The 20,608-nt window shown below is 50.6% G+C and overlaps 1 protein-coding gene across 8 annotated transcripts in view; it reads left to right on the plus strand.

Moving 5' to 3' along the window:
• The window catches only part of USP31 (ubiquitin specific peptidase 31), a 28,630-nt gene extending 8,341 nt beyond the window's left edge, over nt 1–20,289 (plus strand). The window contains exons 2-18 of one of the 8 annotated variants that reach the window (XR_008439605.1): nt 2,556–2,693; nt 3,136–3,224; nt 4,122–4,214; nt 5,314–5,449; nt 5,969–6,113; nt 6,880–7,063; nt 7,572–7,683; nt 7,889–7,983; nt 8,517–8,594; nt 8,785–8,914; nt 10,189–10,308; nt 10,464–10,689; nt 11,063–11,221; nt 11,889–12,041; nt 12,528–14,587; nt 18,472–18,509; nt 20,220–20,289. Coding sequence is in view for 4 of the 8 variants with exons in the window: in XM_053991881.1 (XP_053847856.1) it covers nt 2,556–2,693; nt 3,136–3,224; nt 4,122–4,214; nt 5,314–5,449; nt 5,969–6,113; nt 6,880–7,063; nt 7,572–7,683; nt 7,889–7,983; nt 8,517–8,594; nt 8,785–8,914; nt 10,189–10,308; nt 10,464–10,689; nt 11,063–11,221; nt 11,889–12,041; nt 12,528–14,068 (3,399 nt within the window). In the remaining 4 variants the exon portion in view is untranslated. Of the gene's footprint in view, nt 1–2,555; nt 2,694–3,135; nt 3,225–4,121; nt 4,215–5,313; nt 5,450–5,968; nt 6,114–6,879; nt 7,064–7,571; nt 7,684–7,888; nt 7,984–8,516; nt 8,595–8,784; nt 8,915–10,188; nt 10,309–10,463; nt 10,690–11,062; nt 11,222–11,888; nt 12,042–12,527; nt 20,004–20,219 lie in introns of those variants that run through there. The other 7 variants (XR_008439604.1, XR_008439602.1, XR_008439603.1 and 4 more) reach the window with 7 other exon arrangements.
• The last annotated feature ends 319 nt before the right edge of the window (nt 20,290–20,608 follow it).

Raw genomic sequence — 20,608 nt, forward strand, 5'->3', positions numbered from 1 at the left:
GGGGTTGCTGCCTCAGCCCCTGCCAGGGGCTGGGAGGAGGGCACACGGCATTCCCTGGAGCAGCAGCCACAGGGCTTTCAGCAGGAATGGACCCACTTGTAGCTGGCAGAAGGTGTGAGTGACGCTGGGAACTGGGAACGTGCTGCTGGTGCTGGAGTGTTTGTTTAGCAGAGCCTCTTGTGAGGAAGTTGCATCTGATATTTTGTAGTGCTTCCTGAATCACTTCCAACATCTTGTGATGTGTCTCCACAGGCAGCTCTTTATCCTTAGTCCACTCAGGCTGCAAGAGTGTTGAGAAAACCAGAGCAATTATCATGGAGATGCTTCTGAGCCGAGCAGTGACACAGATACAGAGCAGGGAGGGCACATGACTGCTGTGCATCCGTGGGTTCACTGTGCTTGGGATTGGTACAGGCTGGCTGCTCTCTGGGGACACTGCATCGCCAGGGACACACATCAGTAAAAGCCAGGGAGGCTCTGGAGTGCCGTGCTGTGCCTCTGGGGAAGGGGCAATGACAAACACTACTAGCCTGGATTCCCAACATCCTTATGTTTCTGTACAGAACCCCTCCATGTCTGCTTTTCACTTGTAATACTGGATTTGCCTCCTCCCAACAATGCCAGGAGCCTTTTATTGTCAGCTGTGTCTGGACAGACCCTAGAAGTGCAGTGACAGTGCCTGTGGGCTGAGCTGCCTGGGACAAAGGACACCAGATGAGGCTGCTGGCTCTGGCTGATGGGAGAGCGTCAGGGCCTGCTCCCATCACACCCGGTCATGTCTTGGCACAGAGGGGCTTTCTTTCCCTTGGCTCTCTGGTCAACTCACTGAGAAGAGTGGCTTTGCTGGCTTTGCTGTGACCTGCAGTGCTGTTGGAGCCCTCCTCCCTCGATGGGAGAAAGGGACATGATCCCTTGGCACTGAGCTGGGTGCCTTGGGTTGGGAAGGATGGGTACAGCTGTTACAACTCAAGTGTGTTACTGTAAGAGCATTGGTTCTGGAGAGATGCATGAGGTAACCACTAGACTGGACTACAATCTCAGCTTCATGTGTTAGTGATTGATTTTCAGTTTGAAATTTGACACTAATTTAAGGGCTAAATTGAATTTTCAGTGTAGGTTTTTTTGAACAAAGTTAATGTTTGCAAAGCAAGTCTCCACATGTATGCCTTACATTCTTCCCTGCATCATTGTCTGGGTGCATTCAGTTCACCTTTCTGCTGAAGAAGGGCAAGAGGTATCAGGCTGGTATCTGAAGAGACATTTTTAGATCCATTTTATGGATTATATTTTATAATTTTTTTTTTCTGCCACTGGATTTTGCATTGCTTAACAGGAGCTAGGAGCAGAGAAGGCTGTTTGGTCTCCATTAATCCTCAAGTGCCCACAGACTGCTTCCAATTTCTCTCCCCCATGAAAAGATTTGCAGCAGCATCCCAAGCTGAGGATTACATTGGACACCAAGCAGAGGTGCTGGGGTCACACCAGTGTGGCACAGAGTGTTGGCTGGGGACCACTCCCGTGGTTCAAGCTGTGTGCACATATTTTATGTGGGAGAGTTCTGGTCCCTGCACAACAAGGACAGTAAATCTGCTGTCAGAAGGCCTGCACATATGTAATGAGAGCAGATTATTTCTGTTTCCCATTATTTTGCAGCCTGAGACAATGGACAGATTATAGAGCATAGAGGGTATATGTTTATCAGTCCTTTCCTGCCTCTTTCATCACCACCCCCCTCCCTGGTGACCCCATTTTCAGAGGGATAAAGCGAGCCACCCAACCTCATTTCTCAAATCTGTTGCAAAGTCTGATTAGTGGAATGGAGGAGCTCTGGCACGAGGTGCTTGTGCAGCCTTCTGGGCCCGGGCTCTGCAGTCTTCCCACCCATTCCTGCCCTGCAGGTCCTGTCTGGCCTCTGCTCGTGCCACTGTCCCTTTGGGGACCCCGGGCAGTAAGTCAGAGTGCTGTGTGAACAGGTTTTCTCTCCGCAGGGGTGCCAAGGAGGTAGGTGCAGCACAGCACGGGACAGGTGCTGCTCCAGCATTGGTTGCTCTGGGATGCCATGGTTCCTTGTGCCCAGGGAAGGCTGCACCTCCCTGGCTGGGATGGCAGTAGAAGATAGTGTTTAGGACGAGTGAGTTACGCATAGTGGAGTCTTGATACCCAGTGGAAAAAATTCCATGGTGGCCTGTGCTACTCCTGTGCTTGACAGGGTGCTGAGGGGAAGTAATTTTGCTCTACCTGCATGATGATGATCCTGACTGTAGAAGCATCTGTGACTTAGATGTCCTGATCCTGGCTGAGTCCTGGAACTGTGGACCTAGATTAGCATTGAACACCTGCTTCAAGGTTTTGGGAAATGTGTGACCTCACCAAAACCACAATGAGCAAGACAGCGTGTGTGGGCATTAGGAGACTAAATTGTTGTTTTGCTTTGGCTTGACCAAACAGAAGATTTCATGAGGGCAGCAGTGTCAGGTGCTGTGAGGCAGGGGTAGGTGTGATGGCGTGGCTCGGGTGTGCATTAGCTGTTGCTGCACTGTCTCTCCTCTCTGCAGAACATCGTGTCCAAGAACGCGATGCAGTACCGTGGGAACGCCCAGCACGATGCCCAGGAGTTCCTGCTTTGGCTGCTCGACAGAGTCCACGAGGATTTGAACAACGTGGTGAATTCCGGTGGCATGCCTCCACTCAAGGTGAGGGATTCTGCTGGGGGACGATGTGGGAGTCTAACTTTGCACACAGGCTTTCCTTTTACAGTAGTTCTCCCCATTGGCTTCTCAACTTCAGTAATTCAGGTGGAACAAAAGCGTGGGTTGAAATAATGTTTGTTTCTGCCCTGGAAATGTAACCAGCCATTCCACTAATCCCTGGCAAGTGCTCCCTGAGGCAGTTGTGTTTGAGTGGCTCTGCAATAGCCAGGAGGTGTTACTGTCAGGTGTGAGCCCCGTGCCCTTCCCTGCCCACCTCACCTTCCTGCATGCCCACCCCTTGGAGCAGAGTGTGCTAAAAATGCTTGTGGCATTTTTCCAGTGATTTTGGCTAAGGAAAGTAAAATTTGACTGGGGTTCTGGAGCCACCTGCTTGGTGCACCCCCCACACCTGGGTGTGCCTCAAGGGTTTGTTCCTCTCTTTTAGCCGCCACTGGAGGATGATGTGCTGCTTGAGGGCCCAGCCTTTCCCATCAGTAGCACTTTTGTGCAGGAACTCTTTCAAGCCCAGTACAGGTATGGTATTTTGTAAATTTGTTGAATGTATGGGCGACCCCAGTATAATTCTAAACTGACACTAGCTCCCAGTACAGTTGGGACTGGTGTCACTGTGTTAACAACTGTTTCTGAATTCCTGCTGAACTAAGACCTTGCTCTAGAGAAAGAGAGACTTTCACTGCTTCAGAATTGGTATATTCTGTGTAAATCTGCAGTGTGTACCACTACACCTGTTCCTGTGCATCCTGAGAGTGAGTCAGTGAGTCAGCTTCATCAGCAAAGGCTCAGGAAAGCCTAGTGCTGTGGGGCTCACCCTGACTGTCAGAGGGAAAGCCCATGGCAGGATCTAGAGGTGCCTGGGAGTTAGGGATCCCCCGTGTGTGCAGAGTGCTTGTCATCTGGCACTTGGAAATTCTGAGCTGAAGTAATCACCGTCCCTTCAGGGCTTTCCCTTGAGTTTTCCTTCTTTCTGGGAAGAGAGCTTTCTAATTTCAGAGCTATTGGAAGAGAACAGCTGAATCATCAGTGTTCCTTGATGGCTTGTGCCTGTACTGGTGTAAGAATTAAAATTGCTGGGCTTCCTCCCCAGTATTTGCCAGCTTTTCCTTTGCAAGGGCGAAACCTTAAGCCTGGTCTAAGACGCAAACCCACTGTAAGGTGCAGATTGATTCTGAGTGAGAATGGAATTCTGGAGAATGAGGATGGACTCTTGTCTGGAGCTTTTCCTGTGTAAGAGCTGTGTGCACCCCAGTGCTGACTGTGTCTGTCCCTGTCCTGTAACTTCACCTCTCTCCAAAGACAAAACCCTTCCAGGGTTTCCCGTTGGATCTGCTGTTGTGAATATGGGATTTGATGGTTTATACATTGCCAGTGAAGTGAGGTGTAACTGAGCCCTGTTATCCATGTCTGTCCCAGGTCCTCCCTGACGTGCCCTCATTGCCAGAAGCAGAGCAACACCTTTGACCCTTTCCTCTGCATCTCGCTGCCGATCCCTCTGCCGCACACTCGGTACGGAGCTGTCCTGAGCATCTTGCCCGTGCATGTCGTGTTCCTTCATTTGCTACAGCAGGAAGACAATGCCAGCAAAATCTCTGATAAGTCATTAAAAAAGATAGCTAGGACCCTATGGGGATTTAATGTTTTGCTTTGCAGGTAAAATGGAAAACTGAGGCTTTTACTTGAAAGGCCTATCCTTCCTATAGAATTAATTTTGGGAGAAAGTCTTTGCTTCACATAACCAAAATATTTTGCTTTTCACTTGATTCATAGCATTTTAAAATTAAAAAAGGGAAAAGGATGAAACACACTTTGTTTTTTGAGAACAGCCTCACTGATCAGTCCAATTTCAAAAATTGAAGTTAAAAATCTTTCCTGCAAAATGTTTTGGTTTTTTTTTGAAAGCTGATGCAAATAAAGAAAAAACTTCAGGGGAGGAAAAAAATCCAGATAAAATATTCAAAGTGAAGATAGAGGTGCACAGCAAAACTACCTGAGGTATAAACAAACTCCTTCACCTGGTGTTTGCATCCAGAAAATTTGTGTAGGTTCCAGAAGCAATGTAACAGTGTGAAGATAGGGCAGATTAAACATTGCTGTCACATTTGCTCTGGAAATCCCTGCTTCACCACTGGGTGGAGGCTGAGTGGGCTGTCCAGGGAAGGTGTCCCCTCCCTCTTCTCTCCCCAGTAGTGCTGCTGGCTGCTGTTGGAGGCAGGATTGAGGGCTGAGAGGCAGCCTGTTCCCAGTAGCAGCTCTCCAAGTACTGTCTTATACTGACTGTCCCAAGCTTCCTCTCTGGATCCCTGCTGGAAAACTGGTTGCCTTCCTTCTCATAGACAGCTTTGGTTTTAACTCTGTGGGCCTTTTTTGAGATGTTCTGCTTGTGGGAGCAAGTAACACCAGGCCATGGAGTAGGAAAGGAGTGTGTAAATCAAACACCCTTGTCTGGCTGCAGCTGAGTGCAACTCTGGTGTGAGGTGGATCCGAACAGTCAGGAGGGCCCTGTACCTGGTGGGCAGCCTGGATGTGCCCAGGTTGGGCTGAGGCTGCTCAGGCAGTGCCCAGAGCTGCTCAGCCCAGCCTAGCAGTGCTCCCATGCTCTCCACAGGCCACTCTACGTCACCGTGGTGTACCAGGGCAAGTGCTCGCACTGCATGCGCATCGGGGTGGCCGTGCCCATCTCCGGAACAGTGGCCAGGCTGCGGGAGGCTGTCTCCTCGGAAACCAAGATACCCACGGAGCAGGTAATGGGCTGGGCTGCCCACCTGTGTGCCCTCCCTGCCCTGCGAGGGAGAGGGGAGGCTTTTGTCCCTTGTTTGATATATAGGAATCGAAATTTGCTGCCCGTGGTTGAACAGGGAAACACGGTAGTGCTGGAAATCTGGATCATGCTTTTCCCTGTGCTTTGGCTGTTTGAATCCTAGTGATGTTGGAATAGCTCTCAGTGCAGTGTGCAGACCTGCCTGACCCCATGGTGATCTCTGCATGCTGGCAGTGAGGCAACCACTGGGCACCTACAGCGAATTCCTCTGTAGGAAGAGCTTCAGGAAAGCTGTTGAATTCCACCAAAACCTCTCCATGTGTAGCTTTTACCCCAGCTTCTCGTTTATGGCTATCCTTCTCCCTGTTCCTTGCTCCTGGCTGATGACAGGATGTCTTGAGGAGTGCCATCCCTTAGCAGGAAAATCCCAGCTGAGAGATGGGGCACTGAGCTGGGAGCACGGGTGGTTTGATGGGTTCTGGTTTGCTCATGGTGCCTGCAGATCGTGCTGACAGAGATGTACTACGATGGGTTCCATCGCTCCTTCTGCGACACCGACGACTTGGACACCATCCACGAGAGCGACTGCATTTTTGCCTTTGAGACCCCAGAGATCTTCAGGCCTGAGGGCATCCTCAGTCAGAGAGGTGAGTCAATAACTCCTACTGCCCACCTTGGGTGACTAGTGAGGGAGGTTTGTGTGGGAAAAGAATGAGTGCCACAAGCTGTTGATGTTCTGGTGTATTGATTTCAGCTCTGACTTTGTCCAGGCTCATTCCGGAAGATTTAATAGTGTTGTCAGCTGGGAGGTTATCAGCCACTGTTGTACACTCCTTTCTGCCTCTTCTCAGGGCTGATGCTGCAGGCCAGGCTGGTTTAATGTGAAATTCCTTGTCAGGCTTAATTTAAAGGCCTGCTAGGGACCAGATGAAGCCACTGAAATTGTGTTACTTAAAATCAGATTGCTAGTGATGAATAAACAGTCTCAGGAATGAACAAACACTTTCTCTTTCCAAGCTCAAGCTCCTCGGCCTCTGCATGTCCCCTCAGTGAAAGGTAATCATGGTATCCTAGGCAGATGGAGTGTAATCAAAGGCAAATTTTATTATTGAAAGTAACAAGTTGGGTTCTCGGCACTTTAGTTTTTCTTGCGGGCAGTAAAAGCTGAGAGTGCTTGTACAACCTGCTGTGAAAAATCAGATGGGGAGCACTTGCATGTAATGTCCTTCTCTAAAGAAACAGTCACTGTGAAGGGTAGTTGCCCTTTGAAGCCTTTGTCCAAGTGATGAAAATGCTCCTGATTCCATACTGACCTGCTCCTCTGTAGCCCAAGGAGGGCTTCCTGGGGGGGGGGCATCAGGGCACTAAAAGCAGATGAGATAATGAAATGTTTCCTTTCTCCTAATTTTTCAGGAATACATGTGAACAATAACCTGAATAACTTGAAATGTGGCACTGAGCACTCCCGAACAAAAGCTTACTCTCAAGGAACGGTGAAGTCTGGAAAACTGGAACAGTCCTGTCCTAAACTAGCAGCAAATGACAAGATTGTCTTGCTGGTGTGTAACAGAGCGTGCACTGGACAGCAGAGCAAAAGGTGACTGGCAGCAGCATGGTTCGAGTTACTCTTCTGGCTGCTTCCTAAACTGCCCTGGATTTTACTTTCCTGTAGTACAGGCTCCGGGTGAAGGAGCAGCAGCTTGCATCCCTAGCTCACATCAGGTGCTAAAGAACACATTGATGAAAAAGCATTAATGGGTGCAGAAAAATATTTCTAATTTTGGTGAACTTCAAGTATTGCATTACTGTAAAGAAGCAAATGCAGCCCAGTTGAGAGGATACACCACCTTTGTCTGGTTTGAGAGCAGCATGTTTGACCAGACCCTGTTATGGGTGGGAATTTTTAATTGGAGTGAAAATGGGGGGAGGGAGAGAAGTGAGAAACAACCATGGCAAAGGCATTTGTATCAACTGGGGCCTGAGAACTGCCTCAGTCTCTGAAGCTTCACAAAACTTCACATAAAGTTCTCCCATGTAGTTTGGGGTTCTGATTGCTGAACAGGATAATCTTTTAATTGTTCCTCAAATGCTTCTCCTTCCCATAGGTTTGGCTTGCCCTTTGTGTTGCACTTGGAAAAAACAATTGCTTGGGATATTCTGCAGAAGGAAATACTGGAGAAGATGCAGTATTTCCTGCGGCCTGCAGCCTGCTTGCAGGTGAGACAGATGTGAGCTGTTGGATGCACAGGTTCCATTGCTGTACCTCAGCCCTCTGTCAGCTCATTGGCACAGGCATATTTGAGACCTTGTACGTTTGCTTTGTCATGTCAAACGTGTTCTAGGGTAAAGTCTTTGCCAGCCAGTGGCACGTGGGCGGGTTGGGTTGCAGCCACTGAGGTGGTCTCTGTTCTCTCTGTTGCAGGTTTGCCCATTCAGCTTGCGAGTGGTCAGCGTTGTGGGCATAACATACTTGCTACCTCAGGAGGAGCGACCCCTCTGCCACCCAACAGTGGAAAGGTGAGCTGGCCCTCGGGTGCTGGGTGCTTCCCAGGGGTGGAGAGAGGTGTGTTAGCTGGGAGCTTGCTGTTTACCATGCAGAAATGAACAGTCCTGGTGCGGATGTGTGGAATGCACTGCAGAGGCCTGAGGAGCAGGAAAATGAGGGAGCATCCTTAGGAAGCTGTGTGAGAATACCTCGGTTGTGTGTCATGCCATCTGGAGTCTGTCCTCTCTGGAAATGGAGAACAGAATGAAAATATTATTCTCACTATTTTAATTTTTTTTCTTGTGCCTGTTGTTCTTTGAAATGTTGGTAAATGCCTGTCCTGTAACAAGTGTATGTTGCCTGACAGAAATGCATACTTGGGTGAAGGCATTTAGCAGCTTTGCCAAGTGTTTTGCTGTGTGAATTCCTTTTACTCCTTTGCAAACCTCAGCTGTGGGAGTGAAGGAAGGGTGAAGGGCTTGTGGAGTGAAATTACATGCATGTAAAAGGTGATGTAGACTTTGGATTGAAAGATGATCTGACTTATTTCTGCTCCTCCCTGCAGGGCATTGAAGTCATGCGGACAGGGGGGAACTGCTCATGTGAAATTAGTCGTAGAATGGGACAAAGAAACTAAAGATTAGTAAGTATGAAGTAAAAAACCTTAAACTGTGTTCACCTTACAATTGCTGCTTGCAGCTTGCTTGTGTGAACTGTGCATCCTTCAGCAAACATGAGACCATTCAAACTCCACCTGTGCCCAGCCCCTGTCTGCAGGGACAGCCTGGGGAGCAAGGGGATGTGCTGGTAAATGTGGTGTCTCCCTAATGCAGCTTGTTTGTGAATACAGAAGAGGAATATATTCCAGACTCTGAAAGCGTCCGCCAGCAGAGAGAGCTTCATCATCAACCTCAGATCTGCACTTTATCTCAGTGTTTCCAACTGTACACCAAAGAGGAACAGGTAGATACAGACTGTGTACTCTGGCTTGTTCACATGCTGCAGGAACTCCCTCACTCCAGGCAGCTCTTTTCTGCAAACACTGATTCCTTGTGACAGGAGGATAGATTTGTAACACAAGATTATCTGTGCTGCTAATGGAGCTCCTCTGCAGCAAGAAGGTTGGGGGAGGCCCTGCTGCTGGGTTCTTTGCTGCCCAAATGTTGATGCAAGAACTTGGTCCTCTCTTTGGCAATTTCCTTCTGTGAAATATTGTAAATATGATAAAGGGTTAGGACAGTGTGGCTTCGTGAGCGTGTCCTGGAGCAATTGTGTGTTCCCAAGCTTGAGCAGGGCTGGGGTGGGCCCAGGCAGGCACCGCTGAGTGGGACCCCCTCGAACAGCAGCACAGTGACCACTGAGCTGAGTTCTGCAGGAACGTGGCTGCTGCCCTGCTCTGGCTCTGCTCGCTGTGTGAGCCTGACGAGACAGGAGTGGTGGTGTGCCCCAGGCAGGCTGGAGAGGACTCTCACCTGGCCCTTGCCTGGCACATGGAAGCCATCTGAATTCCTTCGGTAGTCTCTAATCTGCTGTACAAAGGGCTCGTCTGGAGGTAGTCTTTGGACCCAGGACTGAGCTGTAATAATTTGGGAGCCTCTCTTGTTAGTTCTTTCACGGGTGGGGGAGGAGTTGTTTGACAGCTTAAATCTCTGTGGCTGCTGAGTTCTCTGAGCACTGGGCTGTGGAGGGAGGCTTGGGGGACAGGGAGAATCTGCAGTGTGTAACTCTGTGCTGTTGGGACTACAGAGGAAGGAGAGGTTTCCCCGAGGGCAGTGAAGTGTCAGAGGAACATCCAAAGTACACCGTTCTTCTTTCTGTTCTGATTTTTTTCTGCTTTCTTATCCTTGCTTTTTTTCTACTGCTGATTTTCTTGTGAGAATACTTTCCAGGCTGCCAGGTCTGCCTGTTTTTTGCCTTGTTTTTTCCTTTTCCTTCTTCTCCACTTCCAAGGCACTGGCTTTTATAAGGTGCAAGAAGGTCCTCTGCACAGCAGCACTGGCTGAATTCTGCCTTGCAGCAGGAAGTGCCTCCTGAGTGAGGCACACATATCTCTGCTTGTCACTTTGAAAAGCATCATTGGGAACCCTGCATCTCCAGTGAGCTTGATAAATGCTGGAGGGAGATGAGGCAGAGGGGTCAGTGTCTGCACTGGGCTTGGGGCAGCAGAGGAACAGCGGTGTGATGCAAGCTGCTTTGGGATTTGAAAACCAATACCCCCTCCTGTCTATTCCTTGTAGCTTGCCCCCGATGATGCGTGGCGATGCCCACACTGTAAGCAGCTGCAGCAGGGTAGCATCACACTGAGCCTCTGGACCTTACCTGATGTTCTCATCATACATCTCAAAAGGTTTAGGCAGGTAAGGATGCCTGTAGTGTTGCTGGAGGACTGCTGAGTGATGTGAGTAGCCTCCCCTCTTTAGAAGCAGCCATTCTGCCCTATGTGTCCCTCACCTGGGTTTTCCCAGGCATGGTGGCCTTGGCCTCTGCAGCTCATGCTCTTCTCTGTACACAGGAAGGAGACCGAAGGATGAAACTTCAGAACATGGTTAAATTTCCCTTGAGTGGCTTGGACATGACTCCTCACGTTGTGAAGCGCAGCCAGAGCAGCTGGAGCTTGCCATCGCACTGGTCACCTTGGAGGAAACCTTACGGCCTCGGCAGAGATCCTGAGGACTACATCTATGACCTGTATGCTGTCTGCAACCACCATGGCACCATGCAAGGCGGACATTATACAGGCAAGTGTCCTGCTGTGCTGTCTGTGGTGGAGCCTTTCACAGAGAAACTGGTTATATTTCTGTATGGAGTCAGACAGGGAGTCACTGATGGAAGCAGTGACACAAGTTACAGAAGGTGAAGTGAATAGAGCCACCCCAAATTATCTGTTCTGAGCAGTAATGGTGACAAAGAAAGTCCTGAAATGTAAGCTGTTTATGTTCTGGCAGCCTCAGGCTTCCATCTTGCCACTCAGACTGGAAGGTGATGCAAGAATACATCTGTTCCTCGCATTGTCCGAGTCCATCATAGCAGATAACCTTATGTTAAATGTCATACAGCAAACCTGAGAGCAGTAGGAGTGAGAGAGTCTTACAGTAATGCATTATTCCTTAGCATATTGCAAGAATTCTGTTGATGGCCAGTGGTACTGCTTCGATGACAGTGAAGTTCAGCAACTTTCTGAAAGTGAAGTCTGCAAGCAGACCGCTTATATCTTGTTCTACCAGCGACGCACAGCGATCCCCTCGTGGTCTGCCAACAGCTCGGTGGCAGGTAAGCCCTGCTGGCCCTGTCCAGGGTGGCTCTAAGTTGTCTTCCATGGGTAGTTTGTCCTTCTGGAGAATTTTCCACCCAGCTCTGCTTAAACCCCCACTTTTGTGTCCCAGAACTCAGCAAGGCTTGTCTGAGTCTGTGTGTCAGAGGCCATGGGAACTTTCCAGCTCTTCTGCTAAGGCAGTTCTGGCGGGGAGACTGCGGAGATGGGGAAGCCCCTGTGCCCCCACAGGTGACTGCTCAGAGCTGCCCTTGGCAGGACATCAAATCGTGACTCGCTCCTTCCCTGTGGCAGCACTCCCAGTCCCAAGGAGGCACCCGTAGTGCATGTGTTGGTGGAATCCGGGGTGAGCTGTGGGCAGGTGCAGGCTTCATGACCTGCCCCTGGAAAAGAAGAGATTTTTGTGGCGTTGGGGTGGCAGCTGAAATGCCGCCAGTGCCTGCATGCTGGTATTCACGGCACGCTGGGACAAGCGCAGTTCTGTCTCCTCGTTCTCACCATAAATACTCCATAAGAGTCAAGCCCCATTCCCGTGGCAGTGTCTGGATGCTGGGGCCACGGGGGCCAGCTCGGGGCTCAGGTGTGAGCCAGAGCAGTGCAGCAGCACTGGCTGCCGGGCTGGCGGGGCCGTGCGTGCGCGGCTGACACGTGCGTGGGTCCCTGCAGGCTCCACCAGCTCGTCGCTGTGCGAGCACTGGGTCAGCCGGCTCCCGGGCAGCAAGCAGCCCAGCGTCGCCTCGGCCGCCTCCTCGCGCCGCACCTCGCTCGCCTCGCTCTCGGAGTCCGTGGAGCTGACCGGGGAGCGCAGTGAAGATGATGGTGTGTATCGCTCTTGGGGGCACGCTGGGCCGCTTGTCTTTCTGCTGCAAGATCCTTACTAAAGCAGCTGCAAAATCTGTGGTTGCAAGGGACGGTTACTCCAGCAGCCGAGAGAGGCTCGGTGGGAGCACGGGTGGGCTTCTGTCGTTTAATACAGAATCATAATCCTAGCCGGTGATCTTGCCAGTTTCAAGGACTTTTGAGATGCAAACTTTGTGTTTGATCTGCTGCTCAGGGACGAGAGAAGAATCTGGGTTATCAGTTAGAGGCTTCAGAGAGCTACTCCTGGGTGACCCCTAGCAAATAGCAGTTGTTGGATTCCTCATTCAGCTTTTGTGCAAGAAGCTGTGCCTGCAGCCTGCATGGAGAGACACGTAGTGTGGTGTGGGTGGGCTTCTTGGCTCTCGTGGGGAAATGTGGCTGGGTGGGGTAAACCAGCTGCAGCCTTGGCTTTCCCACTGAGACTGTCACTTGCTTTCTGTGCAGGAGGATTTTCAACTCGACCATTTGTAAGGAGTGTCCAACGTCAGAGCTTGTCATCCAGATCCTCTGTCACCAGTCCACTGGCAGTGAGTGAAAATGGTGTCAGGCCCTCGTGGTCACTCTCTGCAAAACTGCAGTTCCGCTCCAACTCCCCATCACGCTTCTCTGGAGATTCCCCAGTACATACCTCTGCTTCCACTCTGGAGAAGATTGGGGAAGCTGCTGATGATAAAGTTTCCACCTCGTGCTTTGGCAGCCTGAGGAATCTCTCTAGCAGCTACTTGGAGCCCTGTGACAGCAGTCGGCGAGAGCACAGGACAGCTCGCAGAGCCCCTCTGGCTGTCATGGAAGGGGCGTTCAGGGAAGAGTCCGTTGTAAGGACATCTAGCTCAGACCTTTCAGATGGGTATGGTAAAAGCTCTGTGCAGCCAGACAGGAATCACCCTGCTCTGGACCCTTTTGATAACAACAATCAAATCGCCTTTGTTGACCAGAGTGATTCTGTGGACAGCTCCCCAGTGAAGGAGGTGAAAGCCCCAGCTGGGACAGGGCTGGCTGCAGAGAAGGCACATGACACCCCTAAGAAGGGTCACAGCTCCAAAGGAGCTTCTGAGCCAGACAAAAGTTTGAGGAAGGGAAGGACAGTCTTAGCTACCCAAGAGACCAAAGTCTCTCACTCTTCTCCTCCACTGAAGAGTTCTCAGAAGGCTTCTCGATCTAGAAGTAAGACAGACTCCTCTAGGGTCAGCGGGCGACACGGGTCTCCTGCTCCCACACAGGCTAGGAAGGACCACAGCACAAAGCCCCTGGAGGCATCTGTGCCTTCAGCTCCACAGAAGCAGAAGTCAGGTTCTTCTCCATCCTCCACGGCTGCCAAGAAAACCCCATCAGGCTCATTGACTAAGGGCTCTTCCTCTGGGAAGAGCCGGACTTCCGACCGCAGCCTCAGCAGGGAGGGCTCCAAGGTCAGCCTGGGGTCGGATAAGACGAGCGTTACCAGCAGCTCCAGAACGAGCTCCCCGCGGATCAGCCACTCCAGGAGCGACAGCAGGGCAGTGGACAGCAAGCACGTGCGCAGTTCCTCCATGGCCAACCTGCGCTCCCCAAACGCTGGGGCGCGTTCTGGGCTGAAGAGGGACAGCAAGTCAGAAGAGAAGGGTTTGTCTTTCTTTAAATCAGCCTTAAGGCAGAAGGAGACACGGAGGTCGGCAGACCTGGGGAAGACAACAATGCTTTCAAAAAAGACAGGGAGTGTTGGTTCCAAGTCAGGCAGTAAAAATGTGCTGGAGGACAAACCAGAGAAAGGTGGTGTCCCACCAGCCTCTCAAACCAATGCCAACATTACTACAAAAGAAAAACTTGTCTCAAAAGATGCCACATCTAACAAACATTCTCTGCTATCCAGTCGCAAGTCCAAGTCTTCCCAGCTAGATCCCGGAGTCCAGTCTCCTCCTTCCAGTGGCAAGCAGTCTGCTGACAAGCCGCTGAAAAAATTACCTTCCAGCATGCAGGTGTCTGTACGGCCTTCTCTGGAACCTCAGTGAAATGCTGCAATCCAGGTGTCTTTTCTTCTGCTGAGAAGCTAATTTATTCTGAGCTCTTGTTTTTTGTTCATGTGCCTAATGTATGTTTTGAGGAGAAGTTAACTGCAAGTTGTTAAAGCGCCTTTGATTCTGCCATCAAACCAAATAGCCACAGGCAGCCAGCACTGGTGCAAGTAGCCTAGCTGGAGTCATTGTTGAACATGAATGCAGCTGTCCCATAGCACTTGTACAGGAGTCTCTGTCGAAAGTGCAACAACTTTCTTCAGATTTGAGGGTTGGGGCCTGACCCCCAGTTGTACTGACACTGGTGTGCTTTGTTGAGCTGTGAACTGATTTCCTTTGGTCTTGTTCTGAGTGGGCTGTGTCCTCACTGGTGTATGGCCTTGTTCTGAGCTGTGGAGGATGCGAAGGAACCTGGAGAGACTGTCGCTTCTTTCTGCTCTCAACTCTCTGTCCCTGCTCCCCTCCATTTCCAAGCTTTCTAAAGGGCAATATTTCAACACTAATGTTGTTTCTCAGGTATATACTCAGCCAGTATAGGAGGGACTAGCATTAGTGACGGACAGAAAGGTACCTGTGTGTCTCTGTGCACGTCTGTGTAATAGATTTCATTTTTGCATTCCAACAGCAGGAAGTTTGAAATGTAACCTGCAGTTTTTGTTGCTGTGTCTGTGAAGAGTTTTGCTTTGTCCATACCTAAGGCAACCTCTAGCCTGTCCTGTTTCACTACTTTCTTCTGAAATGCTCTACTAAACAACAGAAGAAATCCCTGGGCAGCAGCTGCTGGCCAGCTTGTCCTGTGGAAGCAGTGCCATGGGAGAGTTATGTCCACACACCTGGATGGCCATGATGCTGTCAGGATGCCTCTGTTCAAACTCCTGGGAAGCATTTCCTAATGTGCTCAGGCCCTTATCACAGTGGTGTAATTAAGCCTCCATTATCTCTAGGGGTGATGTTTAGGTCAAGTGTCATCCTGCCTTCTCTGAGCATGCTTTGGCAGGCCCCTTTGTGTGGGTTGGAGGGGCAGTTTTCCTGTTCCCCAGAGTGCTGTACATTCTTCCCTCTGGCATGCTCGTCCCCTCCCCATGGGTCTGGCTGCCACATGTCCCTCAGAGGAAGGTTCCCCTTCTTTTTTGGACAACAGCCTCCATCAGGGTCAAAACACTACATCTACTGATGTCTTTGTTTACATGCCCTTCTTACAGGGGAGATTCCTCAAGTTCTGTAAGGTTCCTCTTAAGGATTTCTTAAGTCCTTTTACATATATGTGGTGTAATCCTTTTTTTTTAAATTCCATGGGTTTTTATTGATGTGCTGCATATCCTTTACTTCCACAGCCTGTCGTGTAGGTTTGACAAGCTGGGCAATGTGCTGGGCACGCTCTTTGCTGAGTGAGGTCTGTGCCTGTCCAGTGGCAGAGCTTTTCTGGGCATAGCCTGGGCCCAGGGACAAGTGTGCTCTGTCCCATCAGCATAACAAACTGGCCTCTGCCACCTCCCTTGCTGAGGTCCTGCTTGCCCTGCAGGCAGCCTTGCCCCCAGGGCACCTTGCTGCTCTGTGATCAGTTTTCTGCTCACCACACACCTGCAGCAAGCTTGGGAGGGAAGGGCTGGGGGTAGCTGGCTCCTCGTGTGTGTGGGGCTGAGCTGGGAGTGCCATCGAGCTGGGGTCAGTGTGTGGGGATGAGCCCACCTGCCATGGAACCCTTGCAGTGTCCTGCTGATGTCCTGCTGCATCCCCGTGACGTGCTCCAGCAGTGCCCACAGCCTGCAGGTGTAATGCCCTGACTGTTCCAACCCAAACATGTCCCCTCAATGCATTCCTTCGCCCAGGCATTGTTTCAGCCTCATTTATTGCAGCAACAAGAAGCAAAGATTGCATTGCTTGCTTCTGAAATGTATGACTTGGATTAGTCTTGGATTATTTTCTGTTATATCCAGCAGAGCAGATAAGACTTGCTTCACATTGCAGTACTTAAATTACTCCCTGAAATGTTGATGTTGAAGTATTTGTTTAAGGTTTTATCTGTATTAAGGTCTTACACTGTCTTGGCTCTTCTCTTGTAACAACTCTTCTAGCAAGAATGTAATTCCGGTGGCTTACACTGACTCGGTTTGGGATCTTTTAATAGACAGAACTACTTTCTGTGCATTTTGCCATGGACATTTGTGAAAGGTTATTTTTATCAAATGACATTTTTTTTCCATGTCATCATTCACTGAAGGAGTTTAAACTGGAAGCTGGTGTGTGGGTTTTGGGGTGGTTTTGCTCCTGTGCTGCATGCCTGGCTGAAGGGAATTTGAAGCCGTGTCCAAACCCATGTATTAGCTGAACACCAGTTCAGTGTTTGTATCTGTAGCAAGACAATGGTCCTTGGAGGTCTCATTTGGGTAGAAGGGAGATGGAGGTCCTTTTATTCCAGCAGCTGATAAAAGTAACTGAACCTCTGCAATCCCATGAGATGCCAATCTCACTCTCTTGCTGCACATTCTCCATAATTCCTGATGCTAATTGCTGCCAGCCCCAGCACTATCTGCTCTCTTTATGCAGCCAAACTGGATTTCTCTGTCCCTCTGGAGCAGCAGCTCTGTGCACAGGCTCCTTGCTCTGCAGAGGAGAGTCAGTAGGCAGGAGGGGCTGCACTGACAGTGCCCTCGTCTCTGAGCGGGTGGGGTGCTGCTCCTCTCTGCTGGTGGGTTTTCTGCTCAGGAGGACTTGGCTTGGGGTGAACTCAGGCAAAGTGGTTTGACTTACCAGGGTGCACCAGAGTTCGTGTGGGACGTAGGACACACGCCAGGCAAAAGGTGGAAGCGTGTGCCTGAGCCTGTGGGGAGTGTGGTCCCTGCTACGTGCCTGCACCAGGGCCCTTGGGAACAGCCACTCCTGCCACTCCACACCTCTGCTGTTGGTGTCACACATCTCCAGTGGTAAATGAGCTTCCTTGCACAGGAGAGGGCTGAAGGGTGTGGGTGTGGGAAACACCGTTCACTGGGAGTGTTAATCAAAGCCTTGTTGCTGTTACAGTCATGACTCCATCAATGAAGTAGGATAAATGTTTCTGAAATGGAATGTAGGTTATTACAGGCCCTACTTAAAGGGATCTGGGGAAAAATCATCAGTCTTCTCTCCTTGCTTTAAAGCAGACTTCTCTCTTGTCCCTTTCATGTGTAGGAGCTCCTGTCCATGGTATTGTGTTGTCCAGCTGCCAGGATGTGGCATGGTACCAGGGAACACTCAAGAGAGGGATCTGCCAAGTCCTAGATGCCAACACCACCGTGGCTTTGCATATGGATCCTTCAAGCAGCAATGGCTTGAGGCTATTCTGGAGCAGCTGCATGTACATGGTCATGTCTTAAAGTTCCTGTTGGCCATCAGAAGCACTCATGGCTGTGGGGGAGGTGGGCTCTGCCATCTCCCAGAGGCTGCTGCTGCCCAGGGTGGTGCACCTCCCCTGGGTGGTGGCATGTAGGGCCTGGAAGTCCCACGGGCATCTGAGTGTGGTGGGAACAGCTGCTGCCAGGTCTGTCCTGCCCAGCCTGTCTGGGGACAGCCGGGCCTGGGGCCTTCCTGCCAAGGCCTTGGAAGCAAAGGTATGCCTCACGGTGATGGGAAATTCCCTGGAAGGGGGAGGCCCAGCAGAGTCCCTGCTCCCAGACAGGTGAGCTCCAAGGCAGAGCAGGCATCCAGGCAGTGTGTTTCCAGTCAGCTTTGGGTTGGAGTCGCCTGCGCCAGCGTGTGACTTGCATTTCACCCCACGTCCCTAGTCTGCCACTTGCTCCTGCTCCTGGAATTGGCCCTCTGGGCGCAGGAGAGCAGCGCCTTCATTCCAGTGCTCAATTCCTACAGGAGTCACCTAGAGACTTTTTTTTACCCTTTTTGGGCTGTGTCTTTTGGACAGTGTTTAGTAGTATTCAAGTTATAAGCACATTTTCAATGACGTGTATTGAAGAGGCACCTTTTATTTGTATTAATCGCATTTGATAGACAATTTGGTGCCTGCAGTTCTCTGTAACTCGTGTCTCACTTTGGGTGTGTAAATTGTTAACCCTTTCACACTTATCGAATATGGATTAATAAAAACAAGATGCTTAGGATAGAAAGCTAGCAGCTTAATTGCACTTCTCCCACTGCAAGTGCCCTCATCCGCCGTCACTGCAGGGGTTTTGCTTTCTGAAGCTGAAATTGAGCATGCCCACCCATTTTCCTCGGTGCGAGGCAGCTTGCATGGCCGTGCTGTCCCCGATGCATGTCCCTACTAACTATGCAAGCCTCCAGCCCAGCCGTGGCTCCGGAGCAGCGCTTGGAGTCTGAGCTGTGCCTCAGGGTGCAGCTGCTGCTGGCACGCAGGAGCATGTCCCTGGGTTCCTGCTTCCTTTGCACATCTTTGACTCTTTCCTTTGCAGGATTCTGCGTTACTGACAAGGCTGGAGCGTAACGTAAGGTTAGAGGGATTGGAGCAGGGAAATGAGAACAAACTGATTTCTGTTTTGTGTTGTTTTTCCTTTTGTTAGCAGGGCAACCTGCTCAGGGTTCTGCGTGTAGCCTGGCACCGCATGCAACGCGAGGGGCTGTGAGGAGGGGCAGGCGGGCACACAGGGCTGCTCTGAGTGTCCTTGCGAGGGGAGCGGCTCCCTGCTGGCCTCCTGCTGCCCACGCTGCTCTTGGGGCTCTGCCTGCCTTTCTGGGGGAGCCCCTGGGCTGCCTGTCCGTGCCCCAGAGCGCTGTGGTGCTGGGGTTTGGGCCGAGTCCTGTTGGACAGCAGGACCCCGGGGCAGCCGTGCGTGCTGCGTGGCCAGGGCAGCTGGCCTGGGCTTCGTGCAGGTCCCAGGACTCCTCTGCTTCTTGGCCCTGCAGCTTTGGTACCCTCCCCTGGGTCAGCTGGCATGGAGAGGGTGTGGGAACAACATTCCAAATAATTTCACTGTTGGGTGTTGTTATTTATTTTTTTTTTAATTTTAGTTTGGTTTGGATTTTTTTAATATCTTTGTTATTTGCCTACTAATCCAAAAGAATTTGGCAGTATCTAATGATACCTGTGGAGGGAACTGAAATTTAGTTTTAATCTGTGGTGAGATGAAAGTCCTACATGGTTTTCTCAACAAAAGCATCATAAAGCAGTTACTGTTAAGAGCTTTATTTTGTGAAAGAAAAGCACCTGAAGGCTCGTACAATGTCTGTATTAGATCTAAAGGCTTAGGGACTCTATTTTTTAAAAGGTGATAGCACTCAATTTATCTGCAAATAGTGTTTTTTTAAAAGACACAGATTAAAACTAAGTGTAACCACCAGTCCTGGCTCACTCAGCCCTGCAGCGAGGCTCGTGTGCCATTTGTGAGTGCAATAACCCCTTAGCAGGTGCTACACTGCCTTGGGTAGGGTAACACAAGGGAATCCCGGCCACCAGTGGCTCCGTTCTTGTCCTGTGGCCTTCCAAGTATGAATTTGTACAGATTTGCTCACCACCTGTGCCTCACCATTGGTTAAAATTGAATTTTAAGTCCTGTTGCAAATGCAATTTCTCTTCTGGACACATTGTCAGATTTTACACTGGAATATCTACAGTTCTCAAACTGCATGTCACATCACTGTACCTGGTACAGGGACGTGGGGCTTTCCCACACCTTTGATATTCTCCTCTGTATTTTAATGTTTTTGACCTGTACAGTAATTGGAAAGCAGGCTGTCTACTTGGGGTTGAACATTGTACCATAAATTTTAAATTATTTGAGGACAACTGCATGAGACTGTGTCAATGCCTTTTATTATTTATTTGTATGTTTTATTATTCAAGGTGTATGCACTTTTAATATGCAGAATTTATATTTTTATGTTAAAAATCATTTTCTTTCAGAAAGAAGAGTTTGAATATGAGGAATTGGAATTAAGTGCAAAAAGGGGAATATGTAATAAAATACAATAAATTTATTACTAGGCATCCTGCCTGAGTTGAGCGTTTTTCCAGGCTGCAGGCTTCAGCCTTGCCGTGTTCCTGCCCTGCCTGCTCCGGGCCCAGGGTGGGGGCACGGCCTTGGGAGCTCCTCTGGGGAAACCAAACCCAGAGCCTGGCTTGGGCACAGCCCGCGTGCTGGGGAGGGGAGGCACGGGCTCCTTCCCTTCCCCTGTGTTGTTCCTGATGCTTCTCTCTCCACAGAGCAGCAGTGCAGGTGCTCGGCCACGGTCCCGGGAGTGGGTGTGGGACCTGCACCAGGGCCACGAGCTGGTGAGTTTGGCGCGGGAGCCCCAGGGCAGGGGGAGGTGATCGGGTTCCTCCTTGGCTTGGAGGGCTCGCCCCTGCTCAGGCGGAGGTGGGAGTGTTCCCTGTCCATCCATCCGTGCCTCCTGTCGGGGCTCAGCCCCCCACATGGAGGGGCTTGTCAGTGCCAGAGCAGTCCCCTGCCACCCCCAGCCCTACCCATGCCCCCTGCCATCCACAGCAGTGAGGACAAGCTCCAGACAGGAGGGACACGTGGACCCCAGGTCCTATGGCATTTGGGGCCAGGAGACCCCCAGCCAGACCCCCACACGTCCAGGAGACCCTCA

The sequence above is a fragment of the Vidua macroura genome, chromosome 16, assembly GCF_024509145.1.
Source record: "Vidua macroura isolate BioBank_ID:100142 chromosome 16, ASM2450914v1, whole genome shotgun sequence".
In the NCBI taxonomy this organism is placed as follows: domain Eukaryota; kingdom Metazoa; phylum Chordata; class Aves; order Passeriformes; family Viduidae; genus Vidua; species Vidua macroura.